The 22847-nt window shown below is 57.5% G+C and overlaps 1 protein-coding gene across 1 annotated transcript in view; it reads right to left on the minus strand.

Annotated features, from left to right (window-relative positions):
• Nucleotides 1-22847, minus strand: part of LOC117869441 (keratin, type I cytoskeletal 14-like) — a 70050-nt gene that overhangs the window by 13438 nt on the left and 33765 nt on the right. The window contains exons 4-5 of the mRNA XM_034756278.1: nt 21811-22064; nt 20905-20968 (exon numbers count right to left, since the gene is read on the minus strand). Of these exons, the coding sequence (XP_034612169.1) occupies nt 20905-20968; nt 21811-22064 (318 nt within the window). The remainder of the gene's footprint in view (nt 1-20904; nt 20969-21810; nt 22065-22847) is intronic.

Raw genomic sequence — 22847 nt, forward strand, 5'->3', positions numbered from 1 at the left:
CCGCCAGTTAAGGCTCAGGGATTATAAAAGCAGCGCAGGCCAGAGGCTGATGCAGGAGCTGGGGGTGGGTGAAGAGCACTGCAGGGAGCAGGTTGGCTCCTGTGGCAGGCCCCGGAGTAGTGGGGATCCCAGGTGGATGCCCTATAGGAGGAGTAGAACAAAGCTGTTCAGAGCAGGGCGTCTCTGGGCTGGCAGGAAAAGCGCACGACTTGTGGGTGTCTCACGGAAGCTGTAGGAAATGGGTGGCCCCAGCAGAAGACCCCGGGTTAGGGAGAAAGGGATGATTGAAGTGGAACTTGTGTTACCCGTTCTCATGGGGAAGGAATAAAACTGACTCCTCTAGAAAAAGGGCCTAAGCCAGCCTCTGGGGGTGGCGTCCATCCTCCCTGGCTGCGGGGACAGGCAGCAGCCGGCGGTGTCTGAGCCTTCCAAGGGGCCCGATCCTGCAAGGTGCTTCACTCCCCGTGACGCTGGTGCTGTCCGGCCGCAGGCTGGCGCTCAGCTCTCTGTGACTAGCCCAGGGCCGGGGAATGCCCAAAGCTGAGTGTCGCAGCGCCACAAGGGCCACATCGTCGGTGCTCAGCCCCTCTGAAACCAGGCCACTCTCCTGCCTGTGTCTGACTAGAGACGTGGCAGCTAGCGGGCAGCACTCAGAGTGTCTCTCTCCAGGGCCTGGGGCACGTGAGCACCGCCCAGGGCCTCCTGCGCAGCTCAGGAAATGAGCCGGAGAGCTGGGCGTTTGCAGCCTTTTCAGTAACTGGCAGCAGAGGTTGGAGACAGGCAGCTAAGGATCAGCTGATGAAGTGAATGTGGGAAAGTCTGGGATCTCGAGAGGCTTCCCAGGGGGCACACCCCTGCGGCCTCCTCTGAGCCACCCGGGGAAGGGACCAGGGAGTTGGCTGTGTTCAGTGTTGAACACTGTACGGCAGCACATTGGAATACACCCCCCGCAGGCACCGCACGCCCTCCTCCCCCACCCCACACCGTGGGGTGCACAGTGCTGGTCTGGTGTGAGATTCCCCGAGGGATGAGGAGCACCAGTCTCTTCAATCCTCGTCCTCCCTCCTCCCACCAGAAATCCCCCGGGGCCCACCCCCATGACCCCATGGAAACCTTACATTACTGTTAGCACCTGAAAGCCCCTAGGCTCTCTGGGCAGGGGCTGGCCACAGGTCTTGCAGGGCCCTGTGTGAAGTGAGACTTGTGGGGCCCCATCTTGGCACTGCATGTGCCCAAGCCGGCCATCCTCCCTGATCCACCAGGGGAAGCACTTTGGGTGGCCAGCCACGTGTGTTTCACAGGACTCTGCATGTGCAAGGCAAACTCCGCTGCTGTCTAGCCAGCCCAAACAGCCTCTTCTCTCAGGACTTTCTGGTCATCTCCCGGTGCATCCAGTTCTCTGAGGCCTCCGGGAGAGCCGCCTCTTCCCCCTCCCCAGTATAACATGGAAAGGATCTGAGAGCCCAGGGAGAACTGGCACACTTGAGCCATCTCCCCAGCTCCAAAGAGGGCAGTTTCTGGGAAATATCTTTTACTGGACCAGCTTCTGGTGGTGGAGAGACAAGGTTTGGAGCCTGAAGAAGAGCTCTGTGCTGCTCAAAAGTTTATTTCTTCCTCGAACACAAGTTGGTCCAGTAAAAGCTAGTCCCTGCCCCCACCTTGTCTCGCTCCTCTCCTGGGAGGAACACAGCTACTTCGCTGCACTCAGGGAAGCAATCTGTCTTCTGGAGCGATTCTTGTTGGGACCTGCTGCTGGAGACCAAGTGTCTGGGGAGTCGGGGCTGTACCTGAATTCTGTGGGAGTAAACGCGGTGTAATTTGGCATCGGCTGCTCAGCTGCCAGTGCTCTCGAGGCTCAGAGACGTGAAGGCTGGCCTGGCACCCCACAAGGAACACTGCACCTTGGCAGTTGACTCAGTAGGGTGCTCTGCCCTCTGGGTCAGTATTGATCTAGTGTCCCAGGCAGCAGGGGGTGCTGCGCTGCGCTGCAGGAGAAGGCATCGGTGATGGCTAGGGGACACTGTCTCCTCTGAGACAGGACTGAACCCTGTCCTTCGGGGGAGCACATTTTCTCCTGAGACACACTGGCCAACCTTTAAATTGTGGGACAGGAATTCAGAGCTGGGGGCAGGAGAAAACACTAGCGTAGGAGGAGCAGGCAGTGTGGGAAATACCCCGGTGCTGGCTTCTGTAACAGAACTTCAGGTGCTAAGAATCAGTGTTTCTTCAGTGGGAGATTTGTTAGAGGGAACGCTATGCTGGTGAGAGGCACTGGGCTGACAGCCATGCAGAATGAAGCTACCTGTGTGTCCATGGAGTGGGTACAGTAAGTAGCATAGCCACCTGGGATGGTCTCATAGGTGGGATGGTCCCAGAGGTGTGATGGCCACCTGGATCTATGGCCTGTATAGGTCAGCTGGCCACGTGGGACTAATAGCCATACAGGTCTATTGGCCATACGGGTGGATGGCCACTTGGGTGGGCGGCCACATTTGGCCACGTAGTAGCAATTGCCATATGGTTATAATGGCCAGGTTGGTGTGATGCTCTCCACGGCTGCATATATTCCAGCTAACTTCTCCCAACTGCCTTTTTCGTTCAGACTTTTCCTATCCCTAACCTGGTTATTCCCTATCTTCTGTCTGCCTTTCCCTCCCCCGATCCAGCCTGGGGTCAGACAGTCAGTCGTGTCCCTTTGCAGGGGCTTCCAGTTTGGGGTCACTACCTGCGTTTTGCTTCAAGTTTCAAGTTCAAATCAATCAAAAAGCTCAAAGAGAAACTGCTGATTTGTCTGGTTTCATGTCAGTCCCAGGCAAAAGCTCCAGGCTCTCTGCTGTTTCCATGGTAAACCTTAAGTCAGCTCCTGGTGTGCTCAGAACTCAAAGGTTAGCGGCTGAGAGGAGGGTGCAGCAGATCAGGTGACATGTCAGTGATTGGGGGGGAGAGGGAAGTTCTGGGTCAGTTCACAGAGCTGAGTAGCTTCATCTGTAAAGCTGTAAGGGTCACGCCAACCCAGTGGCTTTGCTGCAGGAGTTCCAGGGTCGGGGGACACACTTGCAGGGTCTTAAGGAAGGGCTGAGAGCCTGGTGGCAGATACTGACTGGCTCCTGAGGGAGAGGCTAGCGCTGAGAGCCAGCAAGGCTGGGACGGAGTGAGGCCTGGCCTACACTTGAATGGTTTGTCAGCATGTCGGTGACAAACCCTAACCAATGCAGCCCTAATGTAGACGCAAACAAAGTCCGTTTGCCGGTGTAGCTTTATTTCAGTGGGGGGGCTGGTATAAGCTATGCAGTACAAGTATTCCTTTGCTATGTCTCTGCTGGAGGGTTTGCAGGTACAGCTAGCCAGCCGGCCCTGTCTAGCGCACACAAAGAATTCCTGGGAAGGTGTTTTTTCCCCTTCAGGGAGAGCCATTGTGGAGCCCTTGTCAGGGACATGTTCCAGAGCCCCCCAGAGATACCTTCCCTCTAGGCTCCGGCAGGCTGGTTCCCAGGCCCCAGAGGACGCTCCGACGGGAATAATCCCCCACTCGCTCCCGGACAGGAGAGCAGATGGGGGCAGAAGATCAAAAGTCGGAATTAAGGAGCTTTCACGTAGTGTTGTTAATTATTACCAAGTATTTATTGTTACTTTGTGCGTTTGCGCCGCTTTCCAGCCAGGGATTGCTGGATAGTGCAAAGATCCCCATGCTACCGGTGTCAGACCTCACTTGGGTCTCACATGCCTTGTGAATGCGCTGGAACAAGTCGCCCATTCCAATGTCAAATGTTCACCAAGGGTGCCCTCACCTGGTGACTCTTGGTATTGCTGGTCGGCGTTGGGGATTTCCAAGCTACATCCCTTTCGTACACGGTGCAGCAGCAAGACAGACTCTGAACGTAGTTCAGGGGCAGATCCTGACACAGCGCAGGGAAATAATTGCATCTCTTCCAGTGTGCAGTGCGGGTCGGTGCCCCCAGTGGCTGCAGGCAGCAATTTCTCCTCCTGCCCCGCCAGTGCATCCTATTTTCAAAGTGAAAAACTGGGCCACTGTACTCCAGAGGGGATGTACTTGAGAGACTGATAATAGCAGCTCATTCGGCACCCTGAAACACTACATCAACCACTCCTCCTAGTTGTGACACCGGGGGCTTAGCCCCACTAGTGACCAGCTGTCCTGCTAGTGGGTGTTGGGGACATGATCCGCTTCTCTATGCAGTAGTGTATAAAATAGATTTAAAACGATTACGTCTTATTGGTATTGCAGAGCGCCTAGGGGCCCTCTGTTGTGCTAGGCATTGTACAAGCATAACACAGAGCTGGCCCCTGACAAGCTTACAGTCTACGTATAAGGCAAGAGGCGATAAACTGGCAGGGGGAGTGCAAGGAAGCAATGCGATGAGACTGGTGACCGGGGTAAGGGATGGTCACAGATGAGAGCAGTGACTCTGAAGTCCAATTCAACCTATTATATGGTTTAAAACCAGGATTTTCTACACATGCTGCATTTGGCTATGCTTGTACAGAGATTTCTTTCCACAGGTGGTTGGCAATATAGGTGCACAGACAATATACAGGCATACACGTGGGTATGTACACGCGTGCTGGCCCGTGTAAAAACAGGAATCTTGACTGAATATGTAACTCAAGGCAGTCTGAATGTTACAGGCTCAGATCCTCCTCTCGAGCTGGGCACGGCTTCCCCAGCGTCCGTGGCAATTCCGCACAGCGTGGACTGAAGGGAGACTGTGGCTTTCCTGAGGCAAAATATGGGGTTGGGAGGGAGGCAGGCGGGAGTCCCTCAAATTCTTTCCTATTCAGTAGATGGAAGGGCTTCTGTTGTCCAGGCCAGCCAACCCTACAGCCCCCAGGACCTGCCCTTTGGCCCAGTGCAGGGTCAGGCAACGTGTCTCCCCACATCGCCTGGTGCGGAGTTGATGGCTGCACAGGTAACGCGGTGAGGCAGGGCTGCTTCCCGGATTAAAGCTTCTGAGAAGCGACGTCGTCACGGATGGCTCCGGCCCAGCGGCTGCTGGGTCCCGGCTTCCTTCTTTGCTAACTTGTGGGTTCCTCTCCTTTCTGTGGGGCATGGGAGGGTGTAGTACTGACTCCTGCCTATAGGTGGCACCAAACTGCTGCTTTACCATCCAGCTCAGAGGTGCTGGGAATCCGGGGGGCGAAGGCAGGTGGCACAGTGTGAGCATGGAGCTGCCCCGCTAAATGCCCCTGTGACTCCCGCCTGACGCCCCTGCCCTGGAGGGAAACCCACTCCCAAGCTGCACCAGGGGCAGGAGCCGTGGACAGCTCCCAAGCGTCCCACCACCTTCCTGGGAGCGGCCGTGCAGCCAGACGGCAGGGTCGAAAGGGAGACGCTGACTGGGGGGGTGGGAGCTGGTATCAGTCGCCCACAATGGGGGCTCCAGGCCCGGGGCGTCAGAGCATGCAGAGGGACGTCACGTCTACGAGGGAGCGGAGAGGCTGCCATTGGGGATCTTGAGGACGTTCTGCCCCCGCAGGCAGCTCTGTTTCTCAGGTTCCCTGGTATCATCAGAGGAGCTTCCGCGTCTCACTAATCCTGTGTCATAGCCCCGGCACAGTCCCGCCCTGGGAGAATCCTCTTCTGGGCTGGCCTCGCCCTTGAGCCAGCAGGGTGCGTCTAACTCTGAGGGGCCTCTCTGCACCCCAAGTTATCAGTATCACTAATGGCTGCACTGCGGCTGCACCTAGAGGCCAGGGCTCTGTTGTGTGCGGTGCTGCACGCGCACCTAACAAAGAGATGGTCTGTGCACCTGACAAGCTGCTTGGTGGATACGGTGCAGTAACAGCTTCAGGGACCCTGAGCATCTGGCTCACCCCAGCAGGGTGAAGCAGCGATGGCCTGGAAGCAGTGATGGCCTGTGATTTCCATAAGCCCCCCTCCTGAGCCTGTGTGGACAGCCGCCCCGCCCTGCCCCACATGGGTCCCCCACCTCCCAGCCCATCACCATCTGCAGCACTGGGAACGCCTCAATATCTCTATTGCCCCCGTCAGCCCTTGCCCCCTATTGGGGTGGGTGCATCAGTGACCAGGGCTCTTTGGCCTCCACGGGCCCGTAAAAGGAGTGGCTACTGGCTATGGTGGCAAAACTCCTGCTTGCAATAGTTCCTGCCTGTGTCTGCAGAAGCAAAAGGAAGGCAAGTCTGATCCCGGCCAGTCTCTGGTACAGGGACAGTTTCAGCTGCGATTGGAGAAGAGGTGGAGAGTCAGTGAAGCTGATCGGGGGGCAGGGCTGAGGGATTAGTGAGGGGCAGAGGGAGCACAGCAGGTGGTTCTGGTTCTGGTTCAGGAGCCATTCAGTCTCCAGAGCTCTCAAGTCGGCACCTTTCCCCCATGCTAACTTCCCTCTAAAAGGTCAGGCAGGCAGATCAGAACTGAGCAGAGTGTTTCCAGCTGCCATGACACAAGCAGCTCCCCTGGCTTGTGTTTTGCAGGCCTCAGAGCTTGCCGGGCAGAGGCAGCTGTTGTATACCCCTGACCCAGACAAAACTAGGCCTGGCTCTCTGTGACTCAGGCGCATTCCTGAGGCAGGCCAGGACGTGTGTTCCAGGTACTGTTTATCTCAGCGCTCTGGCCTCAGGCTGGGGCGGCCTCCGGTCTCCCGCTGAGACATGTGAGAAGATAATTACAGGCTAGTTAAGACTTCAAAGGTTTTACATTCCTTCCCATGGGGCCACGCCTGGGACAGACGTTCTCCAAAGTGCCACTTCCCATGGATCAGGCCCGTCAAAGCCACAGTGGCCAGTCTGGGCCCTGGGAGTTGCAGTCATGTCACCCCGTATTTCAGGGTGACACGCACGGGGTCTCCTCCGAGACCTGGCTCGGTGACCCCCCATTCACACCCTGGAGCCTATTTCAGTGACGAACAAACCTCCAGCAGGGTCCTTCAGCTCAGCCCCTGCAGCAGGTCTGGGTGTCTCCCAGGCAGGGCATCCTTCTCCTAGGCCTCAGCCAAGACCCTGTCTGGTGCAGAAGGATGCTCGGTCTGCTTGGCCCAGTCGCTTCTGCTGACAACAAGCCTGCAGCTAGCACCAGCTGTGGTGGTGCTTTTTGTGATGTGGACACACACACACACACACACACACCCCGGGGCCTGGACTGAGACCATTCACACAAGCCTCTCTGGACAGCTGCCAGGGACCTCAGATGTTTCTGCCAAGCTTATCTGCACCACGGAGCTTTGGCCAGCTCGAGAGCACGCTCCATTCGTTCTGGCTTGGCATGAGCTAGCAATACCTTGAGAACCGTCTTCCTCGCTCCGGTTCTCCTGTGCTGGTTAGGGCTCCCCGGAGCTGCTGGGAATCATGGTATCCTTACACGTGCTCCTAAAAACCGACTGATTCCCACTGAGATGTGATTTAATCCTGCCCCCATCTCCTCTTTGGGCCCACACAGCAATGACAGCCAGATTCCTGGCTCAGGTGCATCCAGAGTCATGTTCTTGTCTTCAGTGGCGTAACCTGGACAGGTGCTGGTGTAACCCTTAGGGTCTGATTAGGAGAATTGCTCCTGCTCCCCTTCCTGTTTGACCCCACAGCGATGTCATAGTCTTGCATGTGACAGCCCCATGGGATGTCACCGCCGTGGAAACAATGGTGTTGGCCGCATTGCAGCACTACGCCCCAGAAGCTCAAAACGGGAACTAAGGCACCAAAATGAGGAGCCGGATTCCCAAGGTGCACAGCTGCCAGCAGCTCCTTTTGGGGCCTAAAGAAGCATTTAAGGGTGGGATTTTCAAAAGTGCCTGAGTGACTTAGGAGCATCATCGACTTTCAAAGGGACTCAGGCTCCTAGGGCACTTGGCTGCTTTTGAAAATCCCGCCCTTAAATCCTGACAGAGGCACCTAAATAAGTGGCCTGATTTTCGGCACCTACTTTTGAAAATTGTGGTTTAGCAGCAGGGAAGTGCAGAGAAACAGGCCAGCAAGTACATTTCATTCATGACCAAGACCCCTCAAGTAGGGCCATTTACCATCTGTATGTCTCACCTGCCAGTCCTCTGCCAAGCCCCAGTGCCGGCTAGTGACAGCTTCTCAGTGACTCACAGCAGCAAGTGTGTGAACTTGGCAGCTGCTCCCGGAAAATCCCCACTTGCATTGTTCCCAGCCAAGGGTGTGGAGCGCTGCAGCGAAACTCATGCAGGCCCCACCTCTCCTGCAGACACTTGCCAGGGCCAGCCAGGGGATACTCGCTATCGAGTGCCGAGGCACAAAAACCTGACCAGGCAGGACCCGCTGGCCCCTAGACCCGTGCAGGAGCCTGGCGTTGGGGGATTGATTCTAGGGCATCAGTCTGGCTTATTCTTTGGCTTATTTAATCTAATTTTGAAGTACACTGAACGCTGGTGAATGGTGCTGTATCATATGCCTGGCCCTGCAGGCCTCTGCTTATCTCAGAGCAGGCCCAGCTCAGGCAGCCACAGGGCAAACTTCCCACTCCCGAAGAGCGTCCCCTCCAGGGACGAGGGCCGTTCAGTCCCCGGGCCCCTCTTCTGAGACTGCCAACAAAGGGCACCGATTAGTGTCAAGCGTGGGACATGGATCCGGGCAGTAGGGACTGGACTGAAACCCGCCAAGTCATTTCACACAGTCCAGCAAAGAGTGTCGGCCACTCCAGCCCCAGCTGGATTCTTGCTGGTGGCCTACATGGGATCCCATTCCCAACCCCCGATGAGGTGTATGTTGCTGTCCTGTGTGGACAGAGGGTTCACACACAAGGAACTTGGATTAATGAGCAGCTGCTGCCACTGGTAAATATCCCATTTGGGACCCTGTGGCATCTGCTTTTCACACCCTTCTTCCTTTGCAGCAAAGGTCTCACATTCTGCCCTGCCATGGGCATCAGGCACAGATTCCAGACGTCTAAATAACCATCCTCGCAGCAATATAAGAGCAGAGGTGCTGGAACTAGGGGGGCATTCACGCCCCCCGGCTTGATGTGGTTTCCATCATATCCAGGGTTTACAGTTTGGGTCAATGGCTCTCAGCCCCGCACTGTACACATTGCTCCAGCCCCCTGTAAGAGCTGCATTGCTGCAGAAAATCTCTTGTGTACTGAGCATGCCTGAGAGCTGTCCTGTGAGTGCAGCCTGGTGTACACTGAACTGTAGCAAGACAGGGCACTGGCAGAGCGTGAGATAGCCTGTCTCCAGAGACAGCCTGGAAGGCATGAAGCCCTTTTCTCCAACCCCCTAGAATACACCCAATCCTGTCCCATTGTGAACATCTCTTCCTGAGCCCAGCCGGGGGGCAGCTAATGCCTCGGAGCACGAGGACGGGGTCCCTTGGTAGCTAGTATCACTGATGTGCTGTTCTTCATCTGGGCCTGGTGTGAAGATCATTAAACTATTTGTGTGCTCCAGGGGTTAATTTATCAATGTATTTACATGTGTCCTTTTAAACTGTGGGACCTTTGAGTTTCCCAAAGCATTGTGGGATGCAGCGTGGAATCCCACTGGCCTCCTCTCTACCACTCACTGTTTCATCCGCCACTGACTTTTATCCTTTGATTTGGTATTGGCCTTTGCTAATTTCAGGTTCTCTGAAGAGCCCATAGCAGGGCACTACCAGCTCCTGAGAACGGAGCATGCGGTTTTACAGTCCGGCGTCACCCGGGCGAATTTGGAAACTGGGGGGGGGGGGGAGGGGAGCGGTGCACGGGGCAGGTCTGGCATGAGAACGAGGCAATAATCCAGACTGACAGAATGAGTGTCATGAGTGTCCTTGCCCTGTGCTGTCGGCCCTTCCATGGCCTTCTCCACGCCACACGGCACTATAGGGCACACAGCTGCTCTGCAGGACAGGGGCCTTGCAGTGGGGCCACGCGTCCAGCCAGGGGGTCCTGCAGCACAGGCCATGGGGAGAGCAGGGTGGGGCCTTGTAACACAGGCCAACCATGCAGTTGGTGTGTGTCGGGGGGGGGGGGTCCTGCAGCACAGGCCACGCACTGGGGAAGGGGTCTTGCAACATGGGACAGCTCCAAACCCAATGAAGCCCTTGCTCCATCTGCTTCCTCTTCCTCACGCTCTGTCCCGTACTCTGCTGACACCTTCCCAAGGCCATAGAGCGGGAGAGGGCGCAGTCAGACGGCTGGACATGGGGGAGGTGCTGCTAAGTTTACAGCCCACAGTCAGGTCAGATACCGCGGGGCTGTGACTTCGATTGGAATCCCTTTGGTTTGCAGCACCCGGCGGTCCCTTCGTAGGGCCCAGAGAGGGGCCTGTGGTGGCGGCCGAGTCGGGACTGGCCCAGCGCCGCCCCAGGGCAAAGAGCTGGCTGTGTCAGGGCATTCCCTTCAAAAGCAGCCAGCAGCAATTTGTTTCCTTATAAGGTAAAAAAACCAGCTTCTCTCTGGGAGTCGCCCAAGCAGCCAGGTCCAATCACGCAGGTTATGCAGACACGCCCGGCTTGGCGAGGCCTGAGAGCGCAGGCTGGCCCCGGGCGTAAGGAGTGCTGACAGAGGGAAGCTCTCCGGGTGCATCTCCTCCCTGCTAATCAGTGACTAACACCAAGGCGTGAGCAGGTGCGGAGCAGCAGAGACAAAGGCAAACAGAAGCATGTGGAATTTACATCCTCATCCCTTAACCACTGGCCTTCCCCCTCTGACCCACGCACCAGGCCTGGAGCTCCATGCTGGGAGCAGCAATGGACACAGAGCCAAGCGGGCAGCAACCATAGCGTGAGGGTCTGTTCCCTGCCATGGCAACTGGGAGCCCCTCCCACGTGGGGAGAAATCCCAGAACCAAGGAGAGTCCCAGATGAGGTTTGCTTCTGCTCAGGAGTGAATCTGGGACAAACTCTACAGGGGATTTGGCAAGCGACAGCTTAGAAAATAAAGACCAAAATTCAAACCGAATCTGTCTCAGATCAAAGGGGAAACGCGAGGCCTCAAAGAGCAGCTAAAGATTTCAGCAGGGGAGAATGTTCTCGCCCCAAGTACGTCAGCCCAGCAGCAGTGGGACTCCACTGGGGAAACACCCAGGCTGGAGAGCTTACGAGAACAGCCTTTCTCATGGGAGGATGGTGCTTTGGCCTCCAGGCTGGACCCAGGGTGCTGAGGAAGAACTCTGCAGACGTTAGCCAAGCTTCCCTCTCCAAAGATGTGGCTGCAGGTTTGGGCCAGTCTTTCCCGTATCCAACCAAACTGACCCTTCCCAAATCACCAGCATTTCAGAGGCCTCCACTTCTCTGCATCTCCAGAGGCCCCCATTGAGCCAAGAGCTGGGGACTCCAGAGCAAAGGCAGGTACCTAGCGTCAGAGGTGCCCAGTTGGGGATGAGCCCATAGGAGGTGAACAGACAGACAACACTCTGGACCTAGCCAGTCCCTGCACAAAGGGCAGACACATCTCACGGGCCACTTGCCCATTGCGGGAGCACCCCCATAGGATGGCAAGAAAGTCTCCTTTCTCCCCGGGCTTATAAAAACACTGGACACATTTGCAGTTGACCATCTGATCAGTGCACTCATAGCAGCGTTTGTATTAGGGGAAAGCAGCACATAACATCATCCTCATAGAGGGGCAGTGAGGGGCAGTGGCTAGGACACTGGCCCGGTAGCCAGGACTCCTGGGTTCTGTTCGCAGCTCTGTCACTGACCTGCTATATGACCTCACACAAGTCGCTTTCCCTGTTTCTTCTGCCCCCTTTGATTGTGTGTGTTGCGAATTCTTACAGCAGGGACTGTCTCTTGCTATGTCTGTGCAGTGCCCGGCACAAGGAGCCCAATCTTGGTTCGGGGTCTCTAGGTGCTCCCGTGATACGTGTAATGGTTACAGAGATTGGCCGGCCTGGAGAGCTGCATCTCACTGAATAAATCTCAGCAAACCAGAGCAGCTTTTGACCTAATCCTTTGCTGCTGGGGTCTCTTAGCAGGTTCAGCTACTACCGGACACCGCTGGCAGTGACTGCTGGACTTCCCCATTGCCTGGCACAAGAAGGGTTAAATGCATCCGATCTGGGGTGTGAAGAACTGAGAGAGACAAGTCTCCTGTTGCCGAGTAAACGGCCACCTGCCAGCCAGTTCTCCGCTTGGACTTGCAGCCAAGGGAGAGGGGTTGGTGGGATCATGTCTGGGGCCCTTGGTGGAGCCTTTGCTCATTGGCAGCGTCGTTTGGTTTTGCAGCCCCAGTGGGTTGAACAAGTGTGGCTGATTGTGTAAGCTGCTGGCAGTGTGGAGAAGGCTGGATACACGTTCTGCCTACGATGAAGTCCGGCTGTTGGGGAGGGACGTGCCCTCGTCTCTTCTTTCCAGTAACCAGAATCAGAGACATTTGGTTTATCTTGAGTAGGGTGACCACACAGCAAATGTTAAAAATCGGGACGGGGGTGGGGGGTAATAGGAGCCTATATAAGAAAATGACCCAAAAATCGGGACTGTCCCTATAAAATCGGGACATCTGGTCACCCTAATCTCGAGACAGTTTAATCCCCAAAACAAAGGCTTCCCTGCCACTGCTCTGTGCCTGTCACAGTGCCCAATCTGCGTCGCCTGCAGGGATTAAAAGCCAAAGGACGCACTCATGTGTTCACAGGCCATCCAAAGCACCCAGGAGGACGGGCTGAGAACAGGCTCTAATGCACTCGCTCAGGACAGCAGGAAATCCCCAGCCCTGCCGCTAGTAGGCAAAGAACGGGCGGGTTTGTGTGTGGAGCAGCAGAGAGCATGGAGTTGTACTGCTCCGCACCGGGCATGGCTCCCAGCAACCCCCACAGAGCCATGGGTCACACAGCATATATCTCACCATAATTCCCCCCAAAGCTTTCTACTGCAGGCGTCCTAGCACGCCTCGTGCGCTGACATCGCATGAATCTACTGCAGGCCTCCCAGCATGCATCGTGCGCTGACATCGCATGAATCTACGGCAGGCCTCCCAGCATGCATCGTGCGCTGACATCGCATGAATCTACTGCAGGCCTCCCAGCATGCATCGTGCGCTGACATCGCATGAATCTACTGCAGGCCTCCCAGCACGCATCGTGCGCTGACATCGCATGAATCTACTGCAGGCCTCCCAGCATGCATCGTGCGCTGACATCGCATGAATCTACTGCAGGCCTCCCAGCATGCATCGTGCGCTGACATCGCATGAATCTACGGCAGGCCTCCCAGCATGCATCCTGCGCTGACATCGCATGAATCTACGGCAGGCCTCCCAGCATGCATCCTGCGCTGACATCGCATGAATCTACTGCAGGCCTCCGAGCATGCATTGTGCGCTGACATCACATGAATCTGCCCTGGGCAGTAAGATGGTGCCACATGTTACTATTCTGCACAATTTAGCAAATGTTAAAAATTAATTAACACCTTAAAATACTCATCTCCCCTGGCTGCCCCTGGACCCAGCCCCATGCTGCAGCCGGGCTCCATGGCGGGTGTGACACCGGCAGCCCAGTGCATGCTGGGATGCCCCAACGTTGTACAGCTCCAGGGGCCTAATCCAGCAGGGAAAGGGGAGACTAAAGCCCTTCGGGCTCGACTGCCCGAGCAGAGCCCCAGCGTCAGAGCCTTCCCGGTCCCTGACTGCGCTGGGAGGCTGATGTAACAAAGAGCCCAGGCCTCTAAAGCAGCCGCCATTTAAAAGAAGGGTCCTGCTTTGCTCCAAAGGGCAACTCAGGGATCCAACCTGGGCAAAGCCAACTCCCCAGGCCAAATCTGTCACCCTAGAGACACCGCGCTGAAGTCAGCTGGGGGACCCCAGGAGTGACTCTGGCCCCGTGTGTCCCACCCAGTGAACCCCCCCGCCCCATCTCAGAAGGGATCCGTTGGGTGTCGAAGGTGACGTCTCTGCTTGGTGCTGTGCAGAGGGAAATCTCTCTGTGGTCTGGGTGTTGTCCCCTTTCAGGCTGGGTGGGGTGTTTGTGCACCGTGGGAAGCTTTGCTCCCGTTGCCAGGTACACAGGAGGGAGCTGCTGGAGCGTAGCCAGTGTTTGGCCCTAAGGGGGAGGCTGGATGTGTGGGCAGGGAGCAACCCGGTGCCTGGCCGCGGGGCAGGGATGGGGCTGGGAGAATGCAGGGGCTGGGCTGGAGCCAGCGGGACGCTGCAGATTGAGACATGCGCTCCTCCCTTTGATTGTTTTGCCTAGTAAGTGAAACCAAGAATTGAGGCCCAGAGCAGGATCAGGCATCAGAGCCAGGGTCCTTTCCGACCTTCCCCCTTGCCTGTGGTGGCGAATAGGACCCAAGGCATGTCCCTGATTCTCCTCTCACTCCCCCAGTATTGCAATGTGGCAACTCCTTCAGCTTCAGCGGGGTCATCTCTGATTTATACCAGTGTCCTTAGCATTGTTCCCACTAGCGTCTCCATAGAGACCCTGCAGAGACAAGGGGAGCCCAGCTCTCTGTGCTATCCAGTACTAGTGAGCACAGCAGATCTCAGTGACCCCGCTCCACACGGCAGAGCTAACTCACTCACCCCAGCCCTGGGCCCCACTCACACCACACTTCCAGAAGCACCGGGAAGGGCGGGATGGGGTCTGCAGAGCGAGGGAGAGCCAGTAATGTGGAGCTGCACAAGGGAGAACACGTCCCCTGACAGGGGCCAGGATGGAGGGACAAGGGAAGAGAGCGATCCTGGAGGGCTATTTTGGCCTGGACCCGAAATGAGTGGAGAGCCAATGCGACTGTCCGTGTCAAACGGGCCTTAGAAATCCCCAGACAGAGACCCATTGGCTGAAATGCCTTTGACATTAGCCCCACTGCAGGCTCATTCCCTTGGTGTTTGGTTCCTTGCACGGTGTTCAAGCAGCGTGAAGATCCCAGCTGGGAATCGGGAGTTATTGTCCATTCAGGTCTCAGTCCAGCAATTCCAGATGGCACCAAAGCCCCAGGTCTGCAGCAAACGTGAATCCCAGGAGTGAGAGCCAATAACAACCCAAGTGTTAGCCCAGAGGGACCGGGCCAGAGACAAAGGCTCCAGCATCTGAAAATCCCCCCAAGGGGCAGAAAGGGAAGCACTGCCGTGGAGCATCCCGTCCCCCAGGAATGACACCCCACGGGGAGGATACAGGGCAGCATCCCAGTGTCAGGAGCTGGGAGTCATTCAACTGCACGGGCCAGGTGGGCCCAGGGTTAGGGGGTTTGACCTCTCAGCTCTTGCAGCCTGCGCTGGAATCCTGCCTCGAGTCACAATGAATTTGTTGGGTCTCATCCTTCTCCTGGTCTGTCCTCATTACACGCTGCCCAGGAGAGAGCGGCTCAAGACTGGCTCAAGGGGAGGGGCTGCAGGTCAGGATTGAGGGGCAGTGGCAGAGCGGTGAATCGGCCCAGGCCTGGAGGCCAGTCCATTGCCAGCACTGCGGGAGGGCCGGGTGCTGGATGGCAGTGGAGGCTGCAGTGCATTGGCCGATCTGTGTGTGGGCCCAGGCCTGGGAGAGCAGCGGGTCTGCTGGCCTGGCCTGGGGTACGTTGGTGAGGGGCAGCACCAGAATTGCTGCACTGAGCCCCAAGATGCCTTGTGTGACTGCACAGCCCAGCGCTCTCCTCCTGTCCCTTGCACAGAGCCACATGGTTTCTCACAAAACGAAAGGAAAGGCCAGCGGCCCCCGGGAAGCAGGCGAGGAGACATTTCCGACTCCAACTAGCCATCACTGCCCCGCTCCGAGGTTCGGATGCACAAACCAAGCGGAGCTAAGGTCTGTAAGTCTACTTTTGGACTTCAGGGACACGGGTTGTTTCTTTTAATGATTTGATCAACTCTGCTTTTTCTCTCTTATTTAGAGCGAAATGAGGGTTTGGCCAGAACCCCCAGGGTCTCCCAGCTCCCCTTTTCTTGGCTTCTGAGGCTGGTGCCTTTCCAGACAGATACGATCAGAGCTGGAGCATCTGTGAATAGTTCCAGCAAAGCAGGACATGTCTAGCACCAGTGGGCTCATTGGCATGTGGAAACAGATCATTATGTGGAAGAGCAGCCCAGCTGCTGATGCCAGGTGAGTTCCTGTGCAAGTAATTACTGGCTCCCTGGGCAGGGCTGGCTGCAAACTTTGAGTCAAGAGCGCAGACGAGTCATGAAATCTTGCACAGAGGGTGGTGGGAGGGTTTCTTTGATCCGTCTGTCCAGCTGGCTCCTCCATAAAGACCAAATGTAAAAATCAGGGCTCTCCCCAGATTGTCCTTTAGTTCCTTCCTCCCTCCGCACCCCCCTGACCTTCGCACCTGGGCTCCTCAGCAACATGGAAAACACACAACGATCCAACACCCCCGAAAAGTGCAGGTGGAAAACCTCCCCCTCTGCTGCGATCAGGGGGGGCCTCTTACTCAGTCGCCCCATTGCCAAGCCAAACATCTGAGTTAGAAATCATGCCGTGAAGCCCACCAAATGCAGCCTCTGGCTGGACCCTCCCAGCACTCCACTGAGACGGCTCCGCTGCTGCTGGCCCGGGCAAGGCCCCCCTGGCTGCAGTGGGCACGTGTTATTCCCATGATGCTCTGCATAGCTGCTGTTTTTTAGACAACAAGGCAGGAAAGGAAGGCCGGCCACGCAGAGCAATGGTTATGCACGACTGTTGGGCAGTGCTATGGATCGGGCATGTCAGGCAGGTCCACAAATGCTGCCTGCCTTCAGATCTGGTGTGGTCCTGCAGAGAGACCTGAGACGCAAATCACTGTTCCCATCTGAGAGGATCTCCCAGAAAACTGCGCTCTGCCACCTTGGCTCCCTGCCCGGCTCCCTGAGCAAGGCCTTGTCCATGCAACTGAGAAGCGAGGGGAGCAAGGAGCTTATGAGAGCCCTGGAAATGAATGTCCAAAGGCCCCACCCCTCCCACATGCCACCCGGCTCCCCCTTTGGACTCCCATGTACGGCCCAGGTCCTGTGCTCTGTCCCCTCCCGCCCCAGTGGCTGGCAGTGCCCTTGCAACAGGCGCTCGGGCAGGTCTAATCTCAACTTCAGCTGAACTGCCCAGCACTAACCGCAGAGGAAGCGCCTGCTGCCCGGCTCGCTCCGAAAGCCCTGGCCTCTGGGAGCCTCCAGGTTTGTGGCTAACTCCACAGAGACCAGCCCAGGGCTGCACAACGAGACACCCTATCAGAGGCTGTCGGGAAGGCTGTAAATGTCCTGTCGACGTACAGCTCCATAAACACCACAATGGGCTGTCACCGGCCCTGGCTCTGGCAGGAAACATCCCTCTTTTTCTAGCCCTTTGCCAGGGCGGTACATGCCCAGCAGCTCACGGCTGTGCAGAGTCCTAGGCGGCCGTGGTGGGAGGCGCGTCTGCTGCTCTGTGGACCAGCTGATAGCAGCCATGCCCCGTCCTTCAGGCACCAGTGCTGACCCAAAGAGGGGGCACTCGGCCCAACGGATGGCGCTTGCTAGAGGTGAGCAAGCCAGTCTGGAGAAGAACCAACCTGAGCTCAGGCCCGGCCTTTGCCGAGGTTCTAACGCTCGGAAACTTGTTTCCTCCCATTTGTTTGTCATTTCGGTGGCTGCCTTTGCACTCAAGAGCGTCTGGGTCCGATCGGCTTCCGTCCCTGGCTGCTAACGGCCTGGTGGCAGAGGAGCTGGCAGTTAACCACGCTCACTTTCCCCCTGGTATCCCCTGAGGGTGGCCTGCATTCTGGGCACAGATACGCTGGGAGGCTCAGATCTATCAGCGCACAGCCATTCTCCATGGTTGTCTGCATGGCTGACACTGGCCCAGGAAGTGCCCATCGACATATCTCATCCAGCCAGGACTTGGGGACCCCAGTCAGGACGTGTGCTGCACCCTAAGATGTTCCTGCTCACATGGGTCCTAGGTTTGTGCTGTGCCACCCGGCACAAGTGACCTGCTGCTGAGGGGCTGACCAGGGGCTTGGAAGAGAAAGCACTCGAAGAGCCCCGTGGGTCCCAGCGACACACACCAGCCACCAGCCCATTGGGGTGTCACCCGGGGCTGCTCCTGCACGGGCAGCTGGGGATGGCAAATCCAGAGACCACAGGCTGCAGCAGCCCCCTCTGCAGTGACTCCGGGAGCCAGCCCAGGTGGCCTTGGGGCCTTGTTTGCTGACAGAGACACTGGTAGCTTTGTGCTGCACCTGGACACACCTTGGGCATCAGTCATTTCGCTGCCCTCGGGGAGGCTCTGGGCAGATGCCTGAGCATCAAGGGGGCACGAGGCAGGGCAATCCCAATGCTAGGAATGCAGCCATGCCAGAAGGATGTTCTCCACCCTGCTCATCTCCTCCCAGCTCCTTCAACCTGGGGCTGTTCTTTTACCCCCTGGCCTGCCTGCCGCCCTCCACCACACACCAACACCACATACAGGAATCACCAGTGCGAATCCTGACAGCACACGGGCCCACTCCGGCCCAAGTCCTTAGCATGTGTGAAAAAGACCCTGGCACATGGTGGGCTGTGTGCAGACCCAAACCCTTCCTACTGGGACTTCGATGCCACAAACCAGTCCCCATCCTTAGAGCAGAGAACCAGCACCACAGACTAGCTCCGGGGAAGATGATCAGTAAATGCCCAGGAGAAGGGGAATCACCTTTGCTGTTATTTACATTACAGTAACAGCTACAGAGACAACTGAGATGGGGTCCTGTTATGCCGGGCATTGCACAGATGCAGCGAGAGCCAGTCCAGGCCCCCTAAGAACTTGCAGTCCAAAGGGAGGGAGGGCAGGTGATTTGGCCAAGGAACCAGGCTGCCTTGCTAACCTCAGCAATGCCCAGGGCTTCCCAGAGCTCCGGAGATTCCCAGACGCGCTCCACGCAGCTGCTTTGGAGAGGCGCTACCTGCCTGTTGCGCAGGGATGGAGAAGGCGGGTTGGGCGAACCTGAATCCAGCTTGATTAGAACATTTATGCTGCCATCTTGTGGACAAAAGAGGTTTGCACACTCCAGAGCACGGAGAAAGTGGGGGCTTTGGCAAACCGTATACGGCTGGGCCCCGCTAATGGAAAGGGCTGAATGCTTTGGATGTTCACTGCTTTGCTGTCCAGACTCCCTGGGGCCTTTCCTAAGCAGCCTGTCTCAGAAATCCCAGTGATGCTGGTTCAGCCAATGCCCCGTTCGGATCGTCCAGCTAAAGAGATCGTCCTTCGAATTGACATTCTTCTTTCTGCCCTAACAGGAGCCCATTCCAGCTGCAGTGCTTAGGGCCCCAACTCCAGTGTTATTAACATCCTGGGTAACCCGGTCGCTCTGCAGCCCCACGCGAGACATTTCACGTGTACTGAGACCCGTTCATCCCGCAGGGCCCCAAGGTGCTTCCCAGACACTGGGGCCTGATTCCCAGCCTCAGAAAGGCCTGTACAGACGGGGGGGGGTGTTGCCTGGCAGCTCTGCTCCCTCGCAGGCAGCGGGGTGGGGGGACAGCAGCCAAACCAGGGGTTTCTGTCGCTGGATGTGCAGCTGACATGACTGTGACCCAAAGCACCTGTGTGCACCCTGCATTCGCTGTCGCTGCCCGAGCAACAACCAGAGGGGAATGAGTCCGGCTGGGCCTGCCGCTCCGGCCGGGTCGGGGGGCAGAAAAGAGGTGGCTCTCGGATGGTCTCCTCCCAGGATGTCCAGGGCTTGGAGCTGGGACTCTTCCATGTAGCATACTTGGGTCGCTGTGCCCAAGGGTTGGTCTGTGCTGACACCCAGTGGCCGTGCCTGGGACACAAAGCCAATGTATTTGGTGTAGCAGCTTTTAGCCTGAGCAAAAACGTGTGCCAGGGGAATGTGAATCAACCCCCCCATGGCAGGATTTGGGGTGCATCTGCCGGGCCAAAGGCATCGGTGTCTCCCATCACCACCTCCACCAACTGCTCAGGCACCAAGGGGGCCCTCGGGTGGGTGAACGAGCATCAGCGCCATGGCATAGAGGGATGGAGGCCTCTGCCAAGGCAGGGTTGTTCCCTACGGTGAGATCCCAGGCCTGGACGCCCTGGCCAGGACAGCAGGGTCAGATCTGTGCTCCCTTGTTATTGTTTGCAGAACAGGAGCAGGTCCTTGTACTCTGAAACACCCCCCCCCTTGCAGACAGAAAGGAAAGTGGGGGGGGGGGGCTAAAACTGACCCATCCTTCAGTGACTGGGGCTTGTTCACCGGGAGCTCCCCGTGGCCACGCTGTGACATCACGCCTGAGGTCACATGCTCCCTCTCCCAGCCTGCTCGGACGGGATCTCAGGAATTTGGGGGACCCAGAGCCCATGGGCCTCTGAAAACTGTTTGCAGCAGCTAACTGTCCAGCTCCACCTTCCCACGAAGGGCGAGGGCAGGGACCACTCCTGGCCAAGGGACCCAGCTCCTCAGAGCTCATGGTCCAGGGAGTGATGGATGAACTAGTCGCTGCTGCCCCCTGGTGCCTGCAGGCAGGACTGCGGGTCTCTCTTTCCTGGAGTTCTGGGGCCCTGGGACCTGCCATACCCAGAGGGAAGGGATCTCTCCTCGGGTTCAAGGAGGCTAATCACTAGCTGCCATCTGACTGCAGCTCCAGAGGGGAGCCCAGTGCCTCCGAAAGGCACCAGCAGCTAAAGGGGGCCTGTCCCTTGCGTTAACTCTCTCCATCCTCCGAGCCTGGGACCACCCCATTCAATGCTGCAAAGCACCAGTCAGTGTTTATGGTCCGCTATGGATCGGGGTCCACCGAGTGGAGGGGCTGGTGGGGCAGGGGGAAGTTGGTGGGGCAGGGGAGGGGGCTGGTGCGGCTGTGCGGGGGGCGGTGCACCCACCCTGGGTTGGAATCCTGGCTTCGCTCACACATGCCATGAGTTTGCTGGGTCTCCCTCGGCCTCACCCCAGAAAGTCCCACACAACAGCTCCGTCCTGAGCCGCGCTGCGACACTTGCTTTATTGGAACCCAAAGCCACAGAAAACCAAGCGGAAAATCAGTGGGGCAGGGGCAGCTGGGGCCTGATTGGTGGGGAGGGATCCCCCTTTCTTCCCCAATCCCAGCATGCCTCAGAGGGGATGCTCCACCTCCTCCGTGCGGGAAGACACCACCCTGCCGTCCAGCAGCTCCTCGATCACAGTCTTCACCCTCCTGGAGGTGGGGGAGCTGTTAACAGCCTCTGGGAGAAGGAAACCAGGAGAGTGGGGCTGGGGAATAAACAGAGCGGTNGGAGAGCTAGGGACGAGAGCATGACGGGGAATCAGGCCAAGCAGCAGGTGGCTGAAGGCCAATGTGTGGGCGCCTTCATGCTTGCTACAGGGAAGACAGCCCATGGGAAGGCAGGCCGCAGAGCGGTACCGGGCACTGCATGCTGGGAGGTGTAGTTCTGGCAGACTGCACCTCCATATTAGGAACGGAAGGGCTGCTGCAGGCAGCACCATTTTATGCCAGTTGGGTGTGGCCCCCTGGCAAGTGGCCATCGAAGCGCGGTGCTGGAAAAGTTCAGCCCCCCTGGGATCAGCATGGAACAGAAGCGAGTACTGTGCTGTCCCTAGCTCCGCTCCTCGCTAGCCCAGCAGTCACTGCTCGAGCACAGCTCAAACCTCACTGGTGAGCGCAACACCAGGGGGGCCCAAAACCAGACACCTGTGGCATTCCCACTATGGCCAGATTTCGCAAAGCGCTATAAGCTCAGGAGACTCAGCAGAGGAGATTCCAAGAAAGCAAACATGCCTCTTTGACTAGGGAATGGGCTCGGCTAAGCCTGCAGCCTACTGACCCGGCCTGCAGCAGTTGTCAGCCAACGAGCTTTGCAATGCCGGTAGACTGGCCACACCTGAGCACCGTCAACGCCTCTCACCTGCCCTGGCTCTGCTCCCTTCCACTTCCAGCCACCCTATATAGCCAGCAGCTGTCCCACTGAACAGACCCTGGGTGAGCGCAGCATTAGCAGTCACTCCAGAGCCTGTCAGCTCAGCGCTGTACACCAGCACGTTGCTGCCTGGTACCTGAGCATCCGCACGAGAGCTGGGATGCCTCCAGATTTGAAGATGGCCAGCAGCCCCTCGCGGTGGTGAGAGAGGTTGTGCAGGATGCTGGTGGTGCAGCGGGCCGTGTCCAAGTCGCTGGTGTGCTGCATGGCACGCACCACCGCTGCCACAATCTGTGGGGACTGCATCAGGGCACGGCGCGACGCCTCCTTCTTGGACAGCTGGTTCACTATCATGGCCGCTTTGCTGACCACAACCTGGGGAGAGAGACGGCTGCAGATGGGAGAGGGGTCCCAGCCAACGCTATGAACCAGGAGATTACAGAGCAGCGAGGGAGCCGAGACTCCCACTACAGAAGCCAGAAGAGGTTTCCTGCCTTTCAGGTGGCTAGCGCTGCATGTGGAGCAGCCGGATCCGCTGTACCTTACTGATCTGCTGGGCCAGAGGGGTGGGAAAGACTCTGCGAGCCCGCACAGCTAGAGGAACGAGGGATAGCTGCCCTCGCACGAGTATTTAACAAAACACAGCCGCCGGGCGGGCGGTGGCCAGGGCTCAGGCGCTCTGGCACAGCACGGGGTGGGAAGGGAGAAGCAGCCAGGGGGGCAATGCGTCAGGTTTTTCTAAGAGCTCGGCTCTAGGTGATCTTTTGGGGCAGCTCCCTGGCCTGCGCATGTAGGTCACAACGGTCCCTTCAGGCCTTGGAATCTATGCAGCACTAGGGTGCAGGCTGCCCTGCCCGGCCATCTGGCCAAAGCCAGGAGCGCTAAGGTCACACGAGGTAGTAAAAGGACAGGAGGGGGAGGGGAAGCACTGAGTACAGATGTAAAGGGACACAGCTGTCCTGGATCGGGTCCCCCCTAGCTGCAGCAGGGGGGATGGGCCACGTGACCACAGCGCTTTACAAAGGAGAAGGGCGTTGGTCAGCGTTGCCTGGATCTCCTCTGAGGTCCCAGGCACGTTGCAGCAGCCTCCCCCGCCAGAACTATGCTTCCAGGCAAGCACGCAGCTAGGAGGCTTGTAGCCCGAGTCCCAGAGCACGC

The sequence above is a fragment of the Trachemys scripta genome, chromosome 23 (genome assembly GCF_013100865.1).
Source record: "Trachemys scripta elegans isolate TJP31775 chromosome 23, CAS_Tse_1.0, whole genome shotgun sequence".
Lineage (NCBI taxonomy): Eukaryota > Metazoa > Chordata > Testudines > Emydidae > Trachemys > Trachemys scripta.